Source organism: Mercenaria mercenaria, chromosome 5 (genome assembly GCF_021730395.1).
Source record: "Mercenaria mercenaria strain notata chromosome 5, MADL_Memer_1, whole genome shotgun sequence".
Classification (NCBI taxonomy): Eukaryota; Metazoa; Mollusca; class Bivalvia; order Venerida; family Veneridae; genus Mercenaria; species Mercenaria mercenaria.
Genome location: NC_069365.1, coordinates 76,652,509 through 76,674,478, shown reverse-complemented (window position 1 = coordinate 76,674,478; position 21,970 = coordinate 76,652,509). Strand labels below are relative to the sequence as shown.

The 21,970-nt window shown below is 34.9% G+C and overlaps 1 protein-coding gene across 1 annotated transcript; it reads left to right on the top strand.

Annotated features, from left to right (window-relative positions):
* Positions 1-215: 215 nt before the first annotated feature.
* Positions 216-16,406, top strand: LOC128557157 (uncharacterized). The gene is made up of 4 exons (XM_053544031.1): positions 216-337; positions 5,056-5,157; positions 6,639-6,806; positions 13,100-16,406. The coding sequence occupies exons 2-4, from the start codon at positions 5,091-5,093 to the stop codon at positions 14,248-14,250; spliced, it is 1,386 nt and encodes a 461-aa protein (XP_053400006.1). The 5' UTR covers positions 216-337; positions 5,056-5,090; the 3' UTR covers positions 14,251-16,406.
* Positions 16,407-21,970: the final 5,564 nt, after the last annotated feature.

Genomic DNA, 21,970 nt, shown 5'->3' with positions numbered 1-21,970 from the left:
TAACTTTTTTTCACCCTAACTTCTTTCATATTTGTATTGCAGATTTTGTTGTTTCACTAATGTTAAACCAAGTACACATGGACCCAACTGAAATTAAGTTTACTGGCTAATCTGACAATATATATACGTTTGTTTTGTGTCACATTAAAGAAATCCTACAGTAGTAAAACACGGAAGTTTTCAAGGTTAACTTTATGCAATTAAATGCAGACATCATTATAAATGGCAACAGATAACGCGCATTATTGATTTTCTGCGCAGAAGTTAGATTGCTACGCAGCGAATGGATCTATATGCAATGGAAAACAACGTAAGGAAAATGTAAACGTAGAATAAGGTAGGTTCAGTACTAATTTTTAAAATATCTGCAGAAGATCTGAAAGTTACCAGTGTTTATTCATATCCTACCGTCGCCAAATCATCGAAGTGCGAATGTAGAATTGAGTAGGCAGAATTGCGTATGGTGAGAGATAAAACGGATAGCTATGGTAGGACAGTGAGGACAGAATGAAATATTGCATTGTAACCATCTCACCATCTTACTTTTGTCTTATTTTCAGCGCGTCACCATATTTCTAGCATAGCGCAATAACATAAATTAATAACAGGATGGCGACGGTAGGATGGCGGTATTAGTATAGTTGTAAAGTGGTAACAGTAACAGGATAGCAATTTGTAGGATGACGGCATAAAATATTGCCATCCGACTATACAACCATCATTGTCCTATGGTACCGGATCCTGTATCACAGCCCATTGCGATGATATGATTGTTGAACGGTGGGATAAAACACTGTGTAGTGCATATATTTATATTTGCGATTCCGGCTGTTATTTTAGCGCATTTCCGATTTGCTACCAAAATAAACCCGTCATTTCAAATATATCATTTTTATTGTTGTGCAGGTGTAATGAAGTATTTCGACCCCCATAGAATAATGATCCCCTGGTCATTATTCTATAGAAAAAGTGACCCCCTGGTCATAGTATTATGACCTCCAGCTCATAGTACTATGACTACCCCACGTGAAGTAAACTGAACCTCACGAAGAATATTGACTCCCATAAAAAAAAACGACCCCCGGTCATTTGGTCAAATTTAGTGGTAACTCATGTATCTAAGGCCTAATTGCTGCATTTTATGCCCCCACTCGGGGGAGGGGGGCATATAGATTTGCCCTTGTCCGTCCGTCCGTCCGTCCGTCCTTCCGTTTGACCATTAGCCCCAGATACCATCACTTGACACAGAAATCAGAGCATTCCGCAACGGGAAAAGGGATTCTATTTCTAGACGCTGTATCTTGGTGTATACATTTTTTTTCAGGAAAATAACAATTCACAATTCGTTCACAAAACACACCAGTGTCAATAATCCCTGCAAACTTCGGTATGAAGTAATTCTTCAGAAGAAAACTGCACAAGAAACTGCTAGCATAGAACTTAGTATTAATAGAAGTTGCAATACTTAGCAGTGGCAGTAAAGTACGGTAGCGGCAACAATAGAAAGTAGTAGTAGTAGGAGTAGTAGTAGTAGTAGTAGTGGCAGTGTCGGTGGCAGTTGCAGTAGCAGCAGCAGCAGCAGCAGCAGCAGCAGCAGCAGCAGCAGCAGAGGAATAAGTGACAGCAACAACAGCAGCAGGAGAAGAAGAGGTAGATGTACAAGACGTATTACTAGAAGCTGGTGTAATAGTATCAGTAGTAGCTTTTGTAGTAGTAGTAGTAGAGGTAGTAGTGGTAGTAGTAGAAGAAGAAGAAGTACATGTAGTAATAGCAATAGAAGTAGCGGCACCAGTAGTAGTAGTACAATCAAAATGTTAACTATTGGCAATGGAGGGTGTTAGAGTTGTAGATCTAGTAAAATTGTCCGTTAGGTTTGGTGGGGATCTCTTTTTAATAGATATTATCGTCGAAAGTCTTTTTACACGGAAAGAATAACTTTTTTAAACAGAATAATGTCCGGGAATCCGGATATTGTATGAGAGTTCGAATATAGTAATTTCGGCAGTGAGTATTTTACATGGAAGGAGTCACTTTTTCTATAGAATAATAACCGGGGTCGTTATTCTATGAGATTCGAAGGGAGTCATCTTTAGGGAGTCAGTATTTTACTTGGAGGGGTCAGTTTTTCTATAGAATAATGACCGGGGGGGGGGGGGTCGTTATTCTATAGAGTTTTCAAAGGGAGTCAGTTTTTTATAAGGGGAGTCAATATTTTACAGGAAAGGAGTCACATTTTCTATAGAATAATGACCGGGGGGATCGTTATTCTATGGGGGTCGAAATACTTCATTACACAGGCATCTCGAGTGATGCAGTGCCGAGTGAGATCTACTATATTTGGTAGCATTCGGCGATATTCTAGTGCTAACTACAACAGAAAAGTAATCGCAGTGCCGTAAAGTATACTCACTGAGCAATATTTTTTGAGTATAGTGCTCATTATAGTAGACTTTTAGTAATTTCAGGTTTAGAAAATGTTTTGTAATGCATTTCCAATGGGTAAACTCTGCTTTTATGTATACACTATGATAGCATGTGATTAAAAACGTGTCTAAGGATAATATAAATCGATCAAATTTAAACCTATAAATATCACAAATTATAAATAAATTGTACATATATTTGAACTAATCCGAAGAAAATATAACACGATTCTGCTGCTGATTATAATTCTGACTTACATGTTAAAATATAAAAGCACATGTCAGATCTAGAAAAAAAAACTTCCTGAAATAAATGCGGTAAAATAATTTCTGTAACAGGGAAATGAATCAGTACTTATCAGCCATTGTGTAAAACATTTCCCGTAGTAATTAAAAGTGACGGTAGGATAGCAGGATTGTGGGTTGGAATGATAACAGATTGATGATGTGTAGTATGATAGCAATGGTAGGATGGTAGGTTGGCGGTGTTATGATGTCAGGACAGTAGGGTAGCGATTGCTGGATGGTAATATTGTATCCTTCAGTCCTACCACCGCTATCCTGTAAATCCTGCCACTGCCATCATATTACGCTACTATCCTACCATCGCCATCCTAGTAAGAATCTAAATATCATATAGGCCCTACCATCGCGCTTTGATAACTGGGCGATGGACGATGACCGAATATGAACAAAACACGATTCCGGTGGTTAACCCTTCTTTAATTAGTTCAACATATTTCGTAGTTTTTGGCTCCTACTGACCGCTGATTTCAAGGGGTATGTATTCCATTGTTACTATCAGTCAGTAGTCAAAAATAGCTAGATTTAGTTCAGATTGTATAATGAAAAGCATTGATTAAAACAACATATTTTCAACGAACTAATCCTAAGTGAAATGATAATAATGTTTCAACCAGCATGTTGAATTTTGATAACTAGTTATTTAAACTAAATTAATTTGAAAAGTCTATGACAATACATCAAGAAATTGTAAGTTAAAATTGAAAAATATTTTTTTGGGTGTCCGAAATGGAGGGGACTTTAAAATAACAAAATCATGGAAACAACACTTTCACTATTTTATTCACGATAAATTAAAAAAAAAGGTGATTTTTCGGCACAGAAGTAAAAGGCCAATGGAGTTTTTAGAATGTTGTATAATCGTATAATGGTATTGTCCTTTTAGAGGATATTTGTTGTTTGTTTTTGCGTCAAATAGAAATATCCTTATCGAGTAAACACCAGATGCAATTCTATAATGTGTGACTTAGCCATAAGCTAAAATGTAAAAAAACGTTGATGTTCATAAGTGAAACATGTGTGATCATCCAAAACTATGGAAGGCCGCCGGTGCGTCATGCTAATTCCCAAATGCTAAATCAAAAAAGTTTAATGCTAAATGCCAGTTACTAAATACTAAATGCCAAATAATTAAGGCTAATTACTACAGACCAAATGCTATATGCCGTGAAACTGAAGCTAAAGATCAAATGCTTAATGTCAAATAACTAATGCCTATAATAGGCTATTACCAAACGATTACCGCTAATTATCAAAATCCTTAACTTTATGAATCTCTTAAACTAATGAATGTTATGTGAAAACATATACTATTCTATCACTTTGAAGCAATAAAATATTCTACCGTTGATGAGAGCATGGGACTGAAGCTGTTTACGCTAAATGTTTAGAAAAAATCCAGTTTTTAACAGAGTCAAAAGTTATGTAACGAAGGCCAATGGCTATTCAAAGGATGTATCTATCCACTGATATTGCATCTCTTTCTTTAAATAAACACTAGCAATAAGCATTTGGCATTTATTGCTTCGCATTTCGCAAATGATAATTAGCCTTTATCGTTTGACAATTATTATTTAGCGATCAATACTTGACATTAAGCATTTGGCAAAAAGCATTTTGCACCCACAATTTGGCATTGCTCACTATTTTGCAATTAGCTTGGTGCACCGGCCTTCCATACAAAACAATCTTGTTTGTTTAGTTTCACGTCTCGTTTGTGGTTTTAGATTTTATCATCGTCACGTCTTCACAATGTTTATGTACATAAAATAAATCTCCTTTAGATGACAGAATGACATTCAATTTTCAAAACTGTTCAAGCCGTAGATGACATTCCATGCACACTCGGGGCTACAGGGCATATATATATATACAAGAATAACAAGTATCTGGTACTATTTAATAGTCAACTAAAGTAGAATGCATGAAAAAGAAGCCTTTATTTTGCTTATATGCATATCCGGCGGGAAAAAAACTAGTGTCTACTAGAAAGCATGCGTTCCGAGCCTTTCGCAGCGATATGAATTCTAAAAAAAGCCATCTCTGACGGTCGCAGCACCTACACTTTCCGACAGTCTAAAAAAAGTTATGTTTGAAAAAAAAAAAGAGCATGCGCAGTGTAACAGTCTACCCAACCCCTCTACTGTTAGTCCTCTCCGTCATTCGTGTGAATGCTTCTGAAGCGGCAACTGCTTGGTTGTTTTGTTCGAAAATGTTGAAGATTTTGAGGCCGTGCAAATTCTACGGTATGTTACCCTAAGTCTCAGCAGCAGTTTCGCCGAACAAATGGTATCATGATAACCATTTTTTTTTCGAATTTTGTTTTCAGAGAAAAGGTCAGTTACCGATCCAGCTTACAGTAAAATGACGTTCGTGTTCCTGGTTGTGGCATTTATATTTTTCTGTGTCCGCTATCTTTGGCGGAAAAATGGTTTGTACTTTTTTTATCACATAATCACAAGTTCACTAAAGCCTGTTTTTAACCCTTACCATGCTAATTTTCTATAATGGACTGGTCCATCTTCCAATACGGGCAGTACCATTTATCATTTGAAGGGGTGTTTACTAAAAATTTACTGACTGAATAGCGAACAGTGCAGACCATGATCAGACTGCACGGGTCGCAAAGGCAGAATCACTTGCCGCCAGCAGGCTAAGGGTTAAAGACTAACTTGAGAAATGAAAAAATGGCACTTGATGAAATGTGAAGTCTCTTAACAGGTTAAATTGTACTGTCTATGATTGTAAAAAAAAAATGTTGACCATTTGGTACAGGTTATCCGGTTTTGGTCTTTATTCAAAGGTGGTCTTCAGTACAGGGGTATCTGTATTAATTCAAAACATATCAAAACATATTTAGAATAGTATAATTTCATAATCAAGTGTTTTGTGTGAAGAGATTTCCTTGGAAGCTTTTTACAACTTCTTTATAAAAAAATGTCACTGACCAACCTTTTTTGTCATTAAATATTTAGAAAATGTATAAACATATTTATTTTTCGTAATGGCCTTTCAGGTAAGACAAACTGATCTACAAAACGATATTTGGAAATAAATGTAAAAATTCTTAACAATCATCATTTTTTGAAAATTTAACTGTGCTTTGTATACAGTCAAACCCGTGTAAGCGGTTACCTCTATTAGGCAGCCACTACCAGTCATAAGCAGCCACATATGCTATTTCCCATGTTCATAATTTTAGGATAAATTAACCTTTATTAAGCAACAACAAGTCATAGAAAAGACCAATTTTGCCTTTTTCCTTACTGATGCTTAAGACGCGTTTGCCTGAAGTGCGCCCTTCTTGGGGGAAAGTAGTACATTTTCTTGTATTTTGGTATCTGTCTTCAAAGTACTTTTATGATCTTGTAAGTTGCAGTGACAGAGGTATATATCCCCTTTACCATAAAACGGCAAAAATGAATTCTAACATGGCTCGGTTTTTTCTGCTAAAGAAAGAAAGAATTCGAAATAATTCTTATCAGTATGTTTTAATGGACGTGTTTGAATGAAAATAAACCACGCCTTCCTGTGGTTTATCATCAGGAAACAGTTGTCTCAGATAACTAGATCGACATGCACTTAGTCAATAATACTAAATCGTTCAACAAAACTTTGTTAATGTGTAATAGAATAAGCGACATGCATCTAATTAATAATACAAAATTATTTGATTTAATAACCCCAGTGATAGAGGAGTATGGCACCGGTATACGTAGGACGCTTTCATAATGATAAATTAAAATTAAAAAACGACAACAACAACAAAAAATAAAGAAAACATAGTTAGTATAGGGAAGCATAGAGGGGATTGAGTCAATATCTCGTGGCCATGCGATGAAATAAAAAAAAATCACATGTCCCCTTTATGCTTCCGTAGTACTATAAACGGATGACGATTTTTTCCTTTAGATCCGAGACCACGACCACTAGACATTTTGGATGAAGCGGTGGTTAAATGGAGATCAAATAGGATGGACATTATCGAGAAACTGCGAGAGGCGGCAAACTTACTTAGGTCATCCCATAGACATAAGGCAGAAACAGAACAAACAAGTGCAAAGAAAAGTTTAGTCGGAGGTAAACAGTGTTCTTAATACACTTTTCCGTATTTTATCAAGGTATACAATTTATTTATAACCTTGGATAGCTCTATTTTAAAATCCATTAGCTGTAATTGTACTTTTGATGAAAAGATACATATTTCGGAGACAGAAAGTTATATTTGTATCTGGGAATTTTGTCATGCATTACATCGTTAATAATTATGGACTGATGTCCACAAAAAAGATATTGTTAGGTAAACATATTTAAGGTAGCTCTGCACGTCACTTTTGTCGTCAATAATCCGGATATTAACCTAGCTTAAAACTCGTGTCCGGCATACGGAAACGCAAATAACGGTAACTATTGTGTTTGCAACGTTACTGTCTTTTCAAATACATGTAATGCTGTATTTGTAGGTGAAATCATTCCAATGAAATGAGCTTCAAATTTGGGGTTCCCCTTAATAATTGGAAACATCGAAAACATTGATCTATGCATTTTAGTTGGCCATAACCATTAAAAACTAAGAAGTTTCATTAAAATTCACACGCATGATCGAGTTTTTTCTAAACTTGGAAAATGTCACTAAAATTGTGAACTTGCATTATGAAAACTTATATACTTGAGGTCCTATATTTTCAAATCAGTCCAGAAAAAAAAGAAAATCAAGAACATGACACAATATTTTATTGGCTTAATCTTCTAGGGTTAATTTATCACGATACTTTCAACCAGGGTAGTGTAGATTTTTTTTTTAATTTGAACGTGCATAATCACCTTAACACAACCTTGCAACGATGAATTCAGTGATGTATTTTTTTTTTACTTGAGCAGACTGTTCACCCATTCGTGTCAATCAAAACAAGAACGTGTGTTAATTAAATACATTTGTTAAGCTTCAGCGCATACGCTGTTTTGAGATAACGGTTATCTTTCCAAGTAATCTTTGTTTTGCAACTGAACTTCGCCCATGAAATAGAATAGGTGAAGTCCCTATTTCATATACATATATGCTATTTTGTTATGGTTGTAGTAGACCTTAATCACGGAAACGGACGAGGAAACGTAAACGTACATGTACTTTGTACTTCAGTCAAATTTGAGGGGTCATCTCTACACTGTAAATTACTTGTTCAAGTTGTGCGTGTATATTAATGATATATTAAGCGCTTTGTGCAAAAAGAAATTACTAGTATTTCATATCTTCATTTTTTTTCTCTCTATCAGTATGTGCAGAATAAAGTTAGGAATGCTGTAAATTTCTCTCAATGGACTACGGTTTTCTGTAATTAAATAATAAGATGGATAAATAATGCTGTTACATCTGCAAACAAGTATTTTAACGTTATGGTGGAAATAACATTATTAGCGTTTCTAATTGTAACGTCACTGACGACGTCATTTATATGTGAAATACTGTATAACGCTAAAAAACGTCTTTTTGCTATAAAATAATAATATTAATAATAATGATAAAAAAGAAAACAATTACAAAAAAATATCCGCAATGGAAGAACATTCCATTATTTACATGGCCAAGTGAAAGGAAGAGTTATCTCTATCACAAAACAAAATTTGTAAAGTTCACCGCTCGCGAATACTGAGTATTTTTCGAAGGTCTGACATCTTGTCAGCATTCTTTTTTTTTTTTTTTAAAGAAACTAATTAAATATCTTACTAAAATGATTTTCTATTTATTTAAGGGTGTTTTTTTAACAACAACACTTTGAAGTTTGGATATATGAAATCTTGACAATTTCGAGAGTCTATCCGGTAGATATATAGTCCCTGAAGATTCGCAACATGATTAGATGTACAGTTTGGCGGTAAGAGGTATTTTGGACGAGTAAAATATAATTCAACATTTTGAACGTAACTTATTCATAAATATCATGTGTCGCCTTCAGATTAACATTAATTAGAAAATATATGCGTGGGTCTCCGTAGTTTGATAGCTACAGCGATGTGTCATGCATTACCAAATCTTATGAAACATGCACTCTATAGAAGTTTTATAATCTACACTGCTTAAAATCTCAAACGTTTAAGAATGCATGTAAACAATCAACTTTTCATTCAATTTATCATTGATTTCAATGAAACGGTGGAAATTTCAAATTCTATACATTCTTTCAGCATAATACAGATTTACATAATTTTGATAAATATTAATTTGAGTGAATTATTAATCTCAATACTTGAATTTTACAAATGATGGCGAAATAAATAGATGATCTTACATAAGTGAGTTCTTTTACTGAATTTATTCAACTAGTTTATTTATCCCCCCACCAAAGGTGAAGGGGATATTAGAAATGCTCTCCGTCCGTGCGTCCGTCCGTCCGTCCGTGCGTCCGCAACGATCTTTGTCCGGAGCATAACTCCAAAAGTACTTGAGGGATTTTCTTCAAACTTCATACACTGATAGAACACATTGGGAGGAAGTGCAGTGTGCAAGAACAATAACTCTACCTTGCCTATTTTTTGAGTTATTCCCCTTTATCTTATTTTCTTAAAAAATTTTGTCCGGAGCATAACTCCAAAAGTACTGGAGGGATTTTCTTCAAACTTCATACACTGATAGAACACATTGGGAGGAAGTGCAGTGTGCAAGAACAATAACTCTACCTTGCCTATTTTTTGAGTTATTCCCCTTTATCATATTTTCTTAAAACATTTTGTCCGGAGCATATCCCCAAAAGTACTGGAGGGATTTTCTTCAAACTTCATACACTGATAGAACACATTGGGAGGAAGTGCAGTGTGCAAGAACAATAACTCTACCTTGCCTATTTTTTGAGTTATTCCCCTTTATCATATTTTCTTAAAAAAATTTGTCCGGAGCATATCTTCTTCATGCATGGAGGGATTTTGATATATCTTGGCACAAATGTTTACCACCACGAGGCGGAGTGTCATACGCAAGAACCAGGTCCCTAGGTCTAAGGTCAAGGTCACACTTAGAGGTCAAAGGATACAAGAATAAAAACCTTGTCCGGAGCATTTCTTCTTCATGCATGGAGGGATTTTGATGTAACTTGGCACAATTATACACCATCATGAGACGAAGTGTCATGCGCAGTTCCCTTCTTTAGAATTACTTCCCTTTGTTGTTACTTTAAATAGCTTTTATTGTAACTTTTTCATTACTAGTCGTAGGGAAAAAGCGAGACCACTTTTCTGTAGTACAACAAACATGCTAAATCCAATTTTGAGGTGTATTTTGACCAGTCTCTTCCTGATAAAGATTTTTGTGTGGACTTGCAATTTTTTTTTTTTTTTTTTTTTAAAGATTAACTTCCCTTAGTTGTTACTATAAATAACTTATATTGTAACATTTTTATAATTGACCCTAGGGAAAAAACAAGACCACTTTTCTGTGGTACAGCATAGATGTTACTCTCCAGTTTTAGGTGTATTTTATTAATTTTATTATATATAAGGTATCTCTACCTAGTAAGGAGTTTTTTTGTGGACTTTAAAAAACAAAAGACTTACAATGATTACTAAACAACCACAAAATTAACATTCCATTTGCAAATACAGCTGCTAGAGTAAAGAAATTTGCTTTGACGGGCATATATTGTGACATTCTGGCACTCTTGTTCCCTGTTAGCTTTCCATTCCTTCTTTTTACAGTAGCCATATAGAAAAACATCATAGCTATACTCTTCATGAAACTTAATAAAATTTAGCAGTAAACCACCTCACTACTGACTTATTCTTTCTTCCACATCTTAAAACCCCTGATGCGGACCACATCCTTCAATTATGATATGCCCGGTGGGGGGATTAGCCATGTCTGACATGGCTCTTGTTAACATATTAAAACGCGAGGCTCGTGACGAGCATTTTATCTTTACATAAATAAGGCAAGTGTTTCTTCCTCGTTCTTATAATTAACAAAATATTATTAGAAATCGTAACGTTTTAGCAAACTAGTCCAAAGTTTTTATAAATTTCAGCGTGTGTTTGTGGCTCTAATCCGTTTAGTTTAGGAAAACAGTACTACATATGTGTTCTATGGACAGTTCACTTTTTATAAAATCATGTGACGTTATTACTGATAGTCGTAGTTATAAAATGGTACAACTATCTCAATTTTGATGTAATCCTCTTTCTTGCATTCCAATAAGCCTTTTTTTTTTTCTTTTTTTTTTATATAATTACACATTAAAATACACTTACATGAAACTACGTTTATCCAAGTAAAGTTGCATGTCGTACAAGTATTCAGAAAAAGTTCCGAAATAGAAATTCCCTGGATATAACTACATTGGGGTAAGTAAGTTCTGGTCAACAACTTTTCAGGCTGGCAAATTTCCAAGATAAATAGTATATAGCAAATGTATTTGGAGACCTAGCTTGGGATAGTGTTTGGGGCGCTAGATTCAATGTCAAGATCAATATTGCTAAAAAAAATTTTTAATATGTCCTCTCAATGAATTTAGATTAAAGTGAAACCTTGCCTACAGGTAGCTTCAAGAAAAACCAAGACTTGAATTGTGTTTGCAGCCAGAAGGTTCAGTCTAAATGTGATGTACTTGAAAGACTCCAGTGTGTGCAGCGATCTTAGGCGCTGGTCTAGAGTACATTTCACATTTAGGAATTTTAAAGATTTGTGGTTAAAATCTCGATCGGAACTTTACTTTGTTTTAGCAGTGTTGATGGTATTAGGGTAAATGCTGCCAAGGTCAAAATATAATACTAAAAATAGATGAAAAATAATTCAGTAATTGGATCGTCGGGCAAAACAGATGGTTTCCAGTTTATAGCTGAAGTACACGAATTGTCGCCAAACTCTGTAGATAGCAAGCTTCTGTAGAAGCTAGTGGGACCGCCTGAGTCACTGTCAAGGTCGCCAATATTTAGAATAGAACAGGACAGAAGTTTATTCAATCAAGAAGGTTATTCAATTAAGTTGACTTAAATACAGTATGATATAATCATGGTGTGATATTAACACTGAAATAGTAATATTTAAAACAGAAAAAAATATCAGTGCAATAACTGGCTATAAGACTGAAATATCACCACGAAGCTTAATACTAGGGTAGAAAGGCTTAGACTGTATTTGGGGCCGATCTTAATAGAAATAGACGAAAAACAGTATTCGACCAGCAACTTAAGCTTGGAGGGACATAATTATTGGGGCCGATCGAGGTATTTAATAGAAATAAACGAAAAACAGTATTCGACCAGCAACTTAAGCTTGGAGGGACATAATTATTGGGGCCGATCGAGGTATTTAATAGAAATAGACGAAAAACAGTATTCGACCAGCAACTTAAGCTTGGAGGGACATAATTATTGGGGCCGATCGAGGTATTTAATAGAAATAAACGAAAAACAGTATTCGACCAGCAACTTAAGCTTGGAGGGACATAATTATTATCCACCAAACATGGTATATAACATGCTTATATAAAGACCCAATTTGTGACTTTATTTGCGACGCTGTTGTTTATTGAAATTGATTAGTTTCGAATTTTATGTTTTGAGAAATCCCCCGGATTTTTACCAAAGTACAGAGTACGTTTACATTTACATTTACATCTCCGTGTCCGTTGTAAAGGTCTAATTGGGCCATGTGGCGACTTGTTAACAAAGGATGACATAAATACCTGTAAGGACATTAAATCTGTTTCAGAAAAGGGCAAGCTCTTGTATATGGTGGCATATTGCTGCCACTATGGTGGCATATTGCTGCCACAAGATAGCTAGGTAGCTATCGCGATACTTAAGCTAGATATCTTGTAAGCGTCTCATGGAAATATTATTGTGATAATTGACATTAGGCTTTTATCTCGATACGTTTTGCATAAGTGCCCACAACTGCCGTTAACTAGATAGCTATCTCGGTAATTTCATTTTGATATTTCGAACATTTCTGAAAAGTTTTTTCGAATAGCCCAATGTTTCCTGGAAATATAAAACATATCTAGAAAAAATAATTTATTACGGTAAAGTTTTCAGAAAAACGTGCAACTTTGCTTGAAAGTCGAACATGAAATTTTGCGCCAAAATATTTTCAGGAAATAAATAGAATATCTAGAAAATATCATTTATTGCTGAAATGGTTATCAGAAAAATACATACATTTCCTGGAAAGTTTACATCTGCCTAGCTATCTCTTGGCAGAAATATGCCACCTTACAGCTGGTACGTTTGAGCTTCCGCAAGCTAGGTTAGATGAATACATCTTGCGAGTACATAGCGGTGATGTACAAGTGTTTCGAAGTCAATGTACTTTGTAACGTAGACTGCAGTACCTATCCGAAATATGGTTGTCTATCATGTTCTTAATTTGAAATGTTTATTCGCAGATCTGATAGGCATTGGAGGTGTTTTACTGGCGCCATTCTCTGGCGGATTATCTCTTGTTGCAGCAGGGGCTTCTGTACTCACCTCTGTTGATTCTTATTTTTCGGACAAGGCAGCGAACAAGGAACATGAAGAAAATGCAACCAAAATAAAAGGAATGATTGAAGAAGCTGAGAAATTAGATAAATCAGCGTCCGACGAATTGAATAAATTGTTAAGCAACTTTGACTATCTGGAAGAACAACTATGTTCTATGAAATTAGGAGATATTATGTCATCTTTAACGGATGCTTCTTTTCCCATTATGGGTATAAAAGTTCAAGAAGCGAAAGGAGATTCAGAGAAAGACAGGGAGGATGGTCAACTTGATGAAACTGATAAGTTGTCATCTTCAAACGTAGGACTGGAAGCTGAAGACACTAAAAGTGATACTGAAAAGGAGAAATTAGATAGCCCCATATGTGAAACAGAGGAACATCCGACAAGACAAGGAATGATGATGCCGAAACAGTTCGCAAACATGGATACTATTAAGAATTGTGCGGATCAGTTTGTTAACAGCACTAAACTCACTAAAGGAGTAAGCAGTACGGCAAAACCCACAAAAGAGATCTCTTCATGGACAAGATCGGTTAGTACCTTATCTAAAGAATCGAAAACAGTTTCAAATTTGAAATATGTTAAGAATACGATAAAAACTGTAAAAACTGTGAAAAAAGCATCAAATGCTGTTACAACAATATCGAAAACAACTTCTCACTCTCATAAAATTGCAAAAACTACGCATATAACCGCCAAAACGGTAAAATTAGGAGGAAAAGTATCACACGCTGCGACAAAAGTTGCTAAGATCAGTAAAGTTGGGTTGGTAATTAACGCCGTGGCGCTTCCATTGGATATATACAACCTTATACAAACTACTGGGAATTTGGACAAGATGCAAGACGATGTTACAGAGATAGAAGAAAGAGCAAGTCAGTTGGAAGAAGAACTTGAAAACATTTCCAATGCTTTGCTGTCGCGCCGTAGATATATTGAAAAACTCTACAAGGAACTATATCAACTGTACGAGGACCATCACATTGATGAAATATTCGAATACCTTCTTCTTATGTATGAAAAACTTGACTTTGAAACACCGGCGCCGTACTGACGAGACACTATTAAAATGTTTTACGGTGTGTAGGATACACCATCTTGCGAAGTGCATCTTGCCAACATATCAGCTTTTTATGTACATATATGTATATTGCTTTATGAAAAAGAATGTTTGGGACGTTTACTGGAATGTATATTTAACTTTTAATTGATATGTATGTTTGTACTGTATGTACTGTTAGAAATGTTTGCTTCAAACTTCACATCGGTGATAAATATGCATTTAGAATTCTAGTTTGACAAGAGCTGTCACAGGAGACAGCGCTCTCGACTATATCGATGCAGGATAGTGAAACGGGGCACATCTGAGGAGGCTGGAGCTGTCTCTGGATTGTTTAATGACCCAGTATGGATGAAGATATTGGACAATAGCTTGAATCTGTGTCAAAAGTATTAAGTGATTAGACAGATAAAGATAAAGTGTATCAAAACATTAAATAAGTATAATTCTAAGTAAAAAGGGGGCATAATTCATGAAATATTGCAGGAGTAATGCACCTTGTGTCATATGACGTGAGTGATGATGTGGAACAACCATTTAAAGTTTGAATCAAATCCATTTAGTAATAACTGAGATATAGTGAAAATGCATCAAAATTCACCTTAAAAATTCTAAGTAAAAGAGGGGCATATTTCATGAAAAACTGATGCAAGAGTTATGGACCTTGTGCCATATGATGTGAGTGATGATGTTGAACAATTGTTTTAGGTTTGAATCAAATTCATTAGTAATAACAGAGATAGAGTGAAAGTGCAACAAAATTTAACCATAAATTTTAAGTAAAAAGGGGCATAATTCTTGAAAAACCTGTGCCAGAGTTATGAACCTTGTGTCATATGATGTGGGTGATGATGTGGAACAATTATTGTAAGTTTGAATCAAATCCATTTACTTATAACTGAGAAAGAGTGAAAGTGCACCAAAACTTTAACCTGAAATTTAAAGTAAAAAGGGGGCATAATTCATGAAAAATTGGTGCCAGAATTATGGACCTTGTGTCATATGATGTGGGTGATGATGTAGAACAACTATTTTAAATCTGAATCAAATCCATATAGTAATAGCTGAGATAGAGTGAAAGTGCACCAAAACTTTAACCTGAAATTTAAAGTGAAAAGGGGGATAATTCATGAAATATTGGTGTGAGAGTTATGGCCCTTGTGCCATATGATGTGGGTGGTGGTGAGGAATAACTATTTGAAGTTCGAAACATATCCATCAAGTAATTACAGAGACAAGGTGAAAAAAAGAGTGTAAAACAACTTTAACCAAGCTGGGGACGCGGAAAGACGCCGACGCCGACACCAGGATGTGTAGGATACTGTTTTCTCATATTCTCGGGGGCCTAATGGGTTGTTTTTATTCCCAGTAACAGAATAGCCATTACATAACATTTGGGTGTTATTTTGTAGAAAATTCAGTTGTCTTTCAGATGGAGTCACAAAATGTTACAGAAATTATCCCATTTAATTATTTTGTTACTTTATTTGATACCACCCTCACCCGCAGAAATGGACCAAGAGTTTCTCATATTCCCGTGGCTTTAGATTTGGCTTTTCATCACAAATAAGTTGTAGAATTTAAAACATTAAAATTACCAGTGTGCAATAAAAAGATATATTCTGTAGTAAATACATCAAGAAATATGACAATTAATTGCATAATCAATAATTTATGGCAAATTTGCTCACACCACCAGAAAAAAATGAGGATTTTTTTGAAAATCGAGTAAAATGCTGATAGTTTAGTCAATATGCGTTCAAATCACTTGAAATTTTCAGTGTGTCATTTTTGAACCATTCCTGTCTAGAAAATAACAAACATTAAATTATTTGACAACTTTAAGGCAAAAAAACGAGAATATGAAAAACCATGAGAATACGAGAAACAGGGAGATAGCTCTCCATATACTTCGTATAGTCAGGCTAAAAATGATACCAATAATAATAAGGGAAAACCGAAAGTTTTTCCGTCTGTAGTCCACAGCGAGCTCAAATCGAGCTTTACAATTTCAAAGTAATACTTAGTGGTGGATTTTAAAGGTTGTTAGTCAAATTTTGATCAAGTAATGGATTTGTTTGAAAGTCAAACAAAGTAGTAATTGCTACTTAACTTTGTTTACTAAGTGCTTAATACATGTTAAATTTTCACTGGATGTATTTTTAACCTTTATCATGCTAAACCCGATTATTTCTGCCTTTGCGACCAGTGAAGATCACATCCATGCAGTCTGATCATGATCTGCACTGTTCGCCATTCAGTCAGTATTTGTTTGGTAAGCACCGCTTTTAACAGTTAATGGTACTGTCCAAATTGAAAGATGGACGAGTTCATTATAGAAATTTAGCAGGGTAAGGGTGAAACCTTTTTTTTTTCATATCCAGATTGCCTAACTAAGATCGAGTTATTCTAGAATAGGTATAAATTCAATAAACTTACTTTAGGTAAGGGGTGATATGAAGATAAGAACGATTGTAATATAGCTGTCAAAGATTGACATTTACAACATACATTTTACCGAAATTCATTAGAAATGCAAGTTTGTTAAATTGTTATTACCTCCCTTTTCCTATCTTGGTTGCGCAACCATGAAAGATTTGAAATAACTAAATTCTGGAGCTACACACCATTCAAACATTGTTTTTTGGTTCAAATTTGTTAAACCCCCAATACCCATCTCACTTATGCAGCTAGAAATTATATCAAAATCAAAAGAAATTGTTTTTTTTGAGTACTTTCATATTAAGGGGAATAATTCACAGGAGTCTGAAATTTTATCAATAAGATTCCATAAGTCTTATATTTTAAAAAAAGTATCCCATATTTATGAAATAAACACCAGGAACGAAGCGTCAAAAACAAAGTGTCATCTGAAAATACGAACGGAACACAGGGTGATCGCAATCTAGAAAGTGTGCTCAAGAAAAAAAATCAACACACGAAAATAAACCTACCACACTTGACAGTCTTGATACACTTTAACAGAGTAATCAGACATTTCTGTAGTTTTCAGTGATTTTCACGCACACGCAAACTTACGGCAAACTTGCATATAAATTAAGTATCGAATAAGAAATAACGTTTAATGCTATACAATGCTATAGGCTAACTATTAGCATCTGTTTACCAAGAATTGCCTGTAAAAGTCTGTAGCCCTTGTATAGGTAAAACGTGTAACAGTCAGCTTCGATCGGCTGGTCTTCGATATTTTCAGCAGTTTTGTTGTGTTTTATGCAGGAATAGCACTACGGGCTTGTGCACCAACCAATCCGTCAGAATTCTGCAGATATTGTTACCGGAAAAAACAACGTGAATTAACCGTACGTTTGTGTTAATTCAATTCTGATCTTAACAAATATGAGTTTTAGCTATAATTTAATGTTTATTATGCCCCCTTCGAAGAAGGAGGGGTAAATCGTTTTGCATCAATGTCGGTCGGTCTGTCCGTAGACCAACCGGATGATAACTCAAGAACGATTGGGCGTAGGATCATGGAAGTTGACAGGGAGGTTGGTCATGGCCAGCAGATGACCCTTATTGTTTTTGAGATCAGTAGGTCAAAGGTAAAGGTCACAGTGACCCGGAACGGTTAAAAGGTTTCCGGACGATAACTTGAGAACACTTGGGCCTAGGATCACGAAACGTAATAAGGGGATGTCATGACCAGCAGATGACCCCTATTGATTTTGAGATCAGTAGGTCAAAGGTCAAGGTCACAGTGACTCGGAACAGTTAAACCGTTTCCGGACGTTAACATGAGGATCACGAAACTTGACATCCCCAGCTTTTATTATATTTGACTGGCATATCATAGTAGGTTGTCCCCCTTGAAAACTATCCGATAATCAATATTGGTTTCCCTGCTAATATCACTTTGAGCAATGAATAGATTATATAGGAAATTTATTTTCAATGATTAATTTCAAATATGTCTTTTGGTTTGTGAATATTTAGCAGATATGACAGTATACATCAATTTCTTCTCTTCAATTTAATGTGAAAATATTTATTCTAACTGAACATCTTCTAGCTTCCAATTTTGTTTTAAAAGTATCATCATCGCTTATATTGAGCATATAGTGAATATCACTAAACTTTTTTCAATTTCTTTTACTTTAGAGGCAAATAAATTATATTTTCCAAAACATGACAACTTATAAGCACATATGTAGGTGTTCTTGACTTTACGAAACTGCATATACGACCAACAACTGACGTAAGATTCAATATAGATATTTGAAATAATAACGTTCATAATTAGACAAAAATAGAATAAAAAAAGAAAACACAACAGAATAGAACAGAGCTTTGATTTTTCCCCCAAGTTTTTAAGACTTTTTTTATTTTTTTGTATGAGAACAATACGAATCAACATAAATTACATTAGTTCCGACTGAAAGTTAAATATCTTTAGAATACTGAAACATTCGACGACAGGAGAAAAACGACGTCAATAAGAATAATTGTCTTAGGAAATAGTGTAATTTGCAAGTAAGGCGATCAGTGAAAGCTGGGAGGGGGGGGGGGGGGGGGGGGGGGGGGGGGCGAGCGGGGAAAGAATGTGTACATTTATTTAAATAAAAGATAGAGCATGACTTCCAAGCTGTACGATGGCTACTTTTGACTGGTAAATCACCCATAAATTATTATTGATTTGAGGTCAGTACGTCAAACGTCCAGTGCATAGTGACCAAATAATTTATGTTCCTTGTGCAGTTACTGAAAGAATCAGGGGTGGGGGTGCATTTCCATAGGCGTAGGATCGAGTTTAACTTGGGGGGGGGGGGCAAACCTTTTCGACCGGCGGGCGAGGGGGGGGGGGGACATCCGTTAACGCTATACGGTGTAGTGTGACTGAGACTTTAGATCTTACTTACATTTTTAGGTAGATAATAGATTATCTTTATTCCCTTTCAAAGTCTTTCGTATAGCAACTGCCATAATATACAATATGGAAAGAGTGTAAACACTGACTCATGTCGCGGTTCAACGCAATGGGATATAATCTACCAGTTTTACATTTTGGTCTGTACGCGTTATTATTACAGGTAGATATTGGTAGAAGACGAACCCACTAAATCGATGTCTTCGCATCTCGGTTCGGTTCGTGACTGGTGTTCTTAGATAATTTTAGAGACATGACTAAGAAAAAAAACTACTTTACAACATTATTTAATGCGTCGAGTGCATCCGAAGTATTTACAAGCAAAATGAAAAAATACAAATCCATATAATTTATTAAATCTCAAATGGTAAGCGGATGCATCACCATACTGAAGCAACAGAGCTACCACCCGAGATACATGGAAACGAGACTATGCTACGTACGAACTGTATTCACCATGACTGAAAAACAAATGTATATTATCATTGGTCGTTAGATTTTGCAAATGAACATTAAAAGTATTCGGCAAGAGAAGACCATTGAATGCTCTGTAATAAAAAGACTATGATTGGAAATTACCCGACCTATTGAAATCAAGTGTAAAGAAATAACTGAATGCACGTGAAACTTGAAGCTCTAGTTTCTTGAGATAGAAGTAGATAAAAGACTCATCATCATTCCAGAAAAAAGTTCTGAAGAGAAACTGATTAGAACTGAAGTTAGATAAATTAAGACCGCAGTGTAAATAATGAAATTTAAAATAAATCAAACAAAACACAATCGATGCTTTTGAGAGGTTGCATTGATTAATACGATGAATCAGCATAAAACATATTTTGAGACGGATTCAGCACAATTTGACATATTCTATAAAGAAAAAAGAAACAACCGGATGTGGGGGTTAACCGAAAATGCTAGCAATGACTGCATTCCCCGTCAGCTAATGTCAAAATCGTGTATTTCTGAAATATTAAGCTAACTTTCGCCGCTAGATGTACCGTGTATCAATAAAATAAAAGTATTTTAAGTATTTATAGAAAAATGTACATTTTTAGTTTGACTGCATTATTTACACTTTTTTATTCTTAAGGTCACTAAAATTATACTTATTCTAGGTGTTCGATTTTTCTGCATCTTACAAAACACCGTCACTTGGAATTTAATGACATTTTATTTAATGAACGTCGTATTCAGTTTGGTAAAAGTAGATACTGCACAAATCTTAAAGGGGAACTATATGAGTTTAGTTAACTGTCATATGGTTATTATGTTTATGTCCCTTACAGAATATAATCGAGGTTTGTTGATGTACGTACTTATATAGATTATTCGTCAGTACATTGTACTTTATCACTATACATTTTCTCGCAACTCGTATCTTTAGTTTGCTAAAAATATATAGAGTTAATGATCATACGGAAAGGTTACATATTTCCTCGGAAAATTAGCAATTTATTATCAGAGAAAGAGTCTCTAGAGTCTGTTTTTCTCTCCGGAAATTCAGAAGTAATCGAACTTCAACGCTTTCATTCATTGATTGCTGTAGTGTACATTTTCTGCTGAACTATTTTGTCACTGTTAAACGTCTAAACAGATAGTAGTTTCTTAAGTACAGCAGATACCTTTTTATCCGCACTTAGTACTTTTCATTACTAGTATTTACTTTTATCGGTCCTGTTTGTTTTCGATGGATTTTTCTAGCTCACATAATGTCCGTGACCATTTGTACATGTCGTCCCGTCTTACGCCTCCACCCCTTGGACTCGCTCTCGACAATATTCCCATATATGTGTGTATGCGGTACTTTATAAAGGACGGATAACTCTTGTTTCTATTCTTATTGCAAAATAAGAGATGTAGGACTGATTACACCAAACAGAAATTAAGTGACTACTCAGTGTTACATGTGAAGTAGTCCAAAAAATGTTCCATGCTGTTGATGAAATCTGGTATAATGAGTCATATGAAGATTTGGCAGTTATATATTTTGGCTTATTGTATTGAGAAAAGATCTCTGTACAAATTTTGAGAAAATATTTCTTGAAAAACTACAAAACGAAGCCGCAAGAATTGTAAATGGAACAACGCGATCAGTAACCTTAGATATATACTCTCTATAAGGAAATAGGATGGATATCTTTGTCCGAAAGACGGATATATCAAAAATTATTATTAATGTATAAAATAAAACATAATCTGGATCCAGAATTCCTAAGTAATATATTTCCTAATGTAGTCGGTGACAATAACCCTTATAACTTAAGAAATAATGAAGATTATGAGATCTTAAGAAGACGTACCGAAATATTTTCTAGTTTATTTATTCCATCTTCTATTTCTTTGTGGAATGAATTACTCATTGAAACAAGACAATTAGAAAGCCTATCAGCTTTCAAAAAGTTATGACTGACCAAACGGTTTAAAGCACCTGAAGTACCGGAGATATATTCCTTTGGCGAACGAAAGTATTCAATTTATCACTCTCGACTAAGAAATAAATGCAGCAACTTGTGTTTTGATCTTTTTACTAATCATTTAGCCACTGATTTTAGTTGTAGTTGTGGATATCATATTGAAGATTGCGAGCACTATTTTTTTCAGTGTCCTAACTTTATAAATCAAGAATAGTTATGTTTCAGTAAACCAAGGACTACCACCTTTTAAACACAGAAACTTTAGTTTTTGGTAACTTTTCTTTATCAGCTAACGATAATATTAATAATGTTAAATATGTTCAAAAATTATTAAAGAGACAAAGCGTTTTGAGAATTGAAATACGGTAGTGACTTTTGTGTCCAGTGTCATCTAGTTTTAGTTCTGTAACAACAT

Coding starts and splice junctions, on each gene's coding strand:
- LOC128557157 (XM_053544031.1), top strand. CDS start 5,091: ATGACGTTCGTGTTCCTGGTTGTGGCATTTATATTTTTCTGTGTCCGC. Junction 5,158..6,638: donor CTATCTTTGGCGGAAAAATG/GTTTGTACTTTT, acceptor TTTTTCCTTTAG/ATCCGAGACCACGACCACTA. Junction 6,807..13,099: donor AAAGAAAAGTTTAGTCGGAG/GTAAACAGTGTT, acceptor GTTTATTCGCAG/ATCTGATAGGCATTGGAGGT.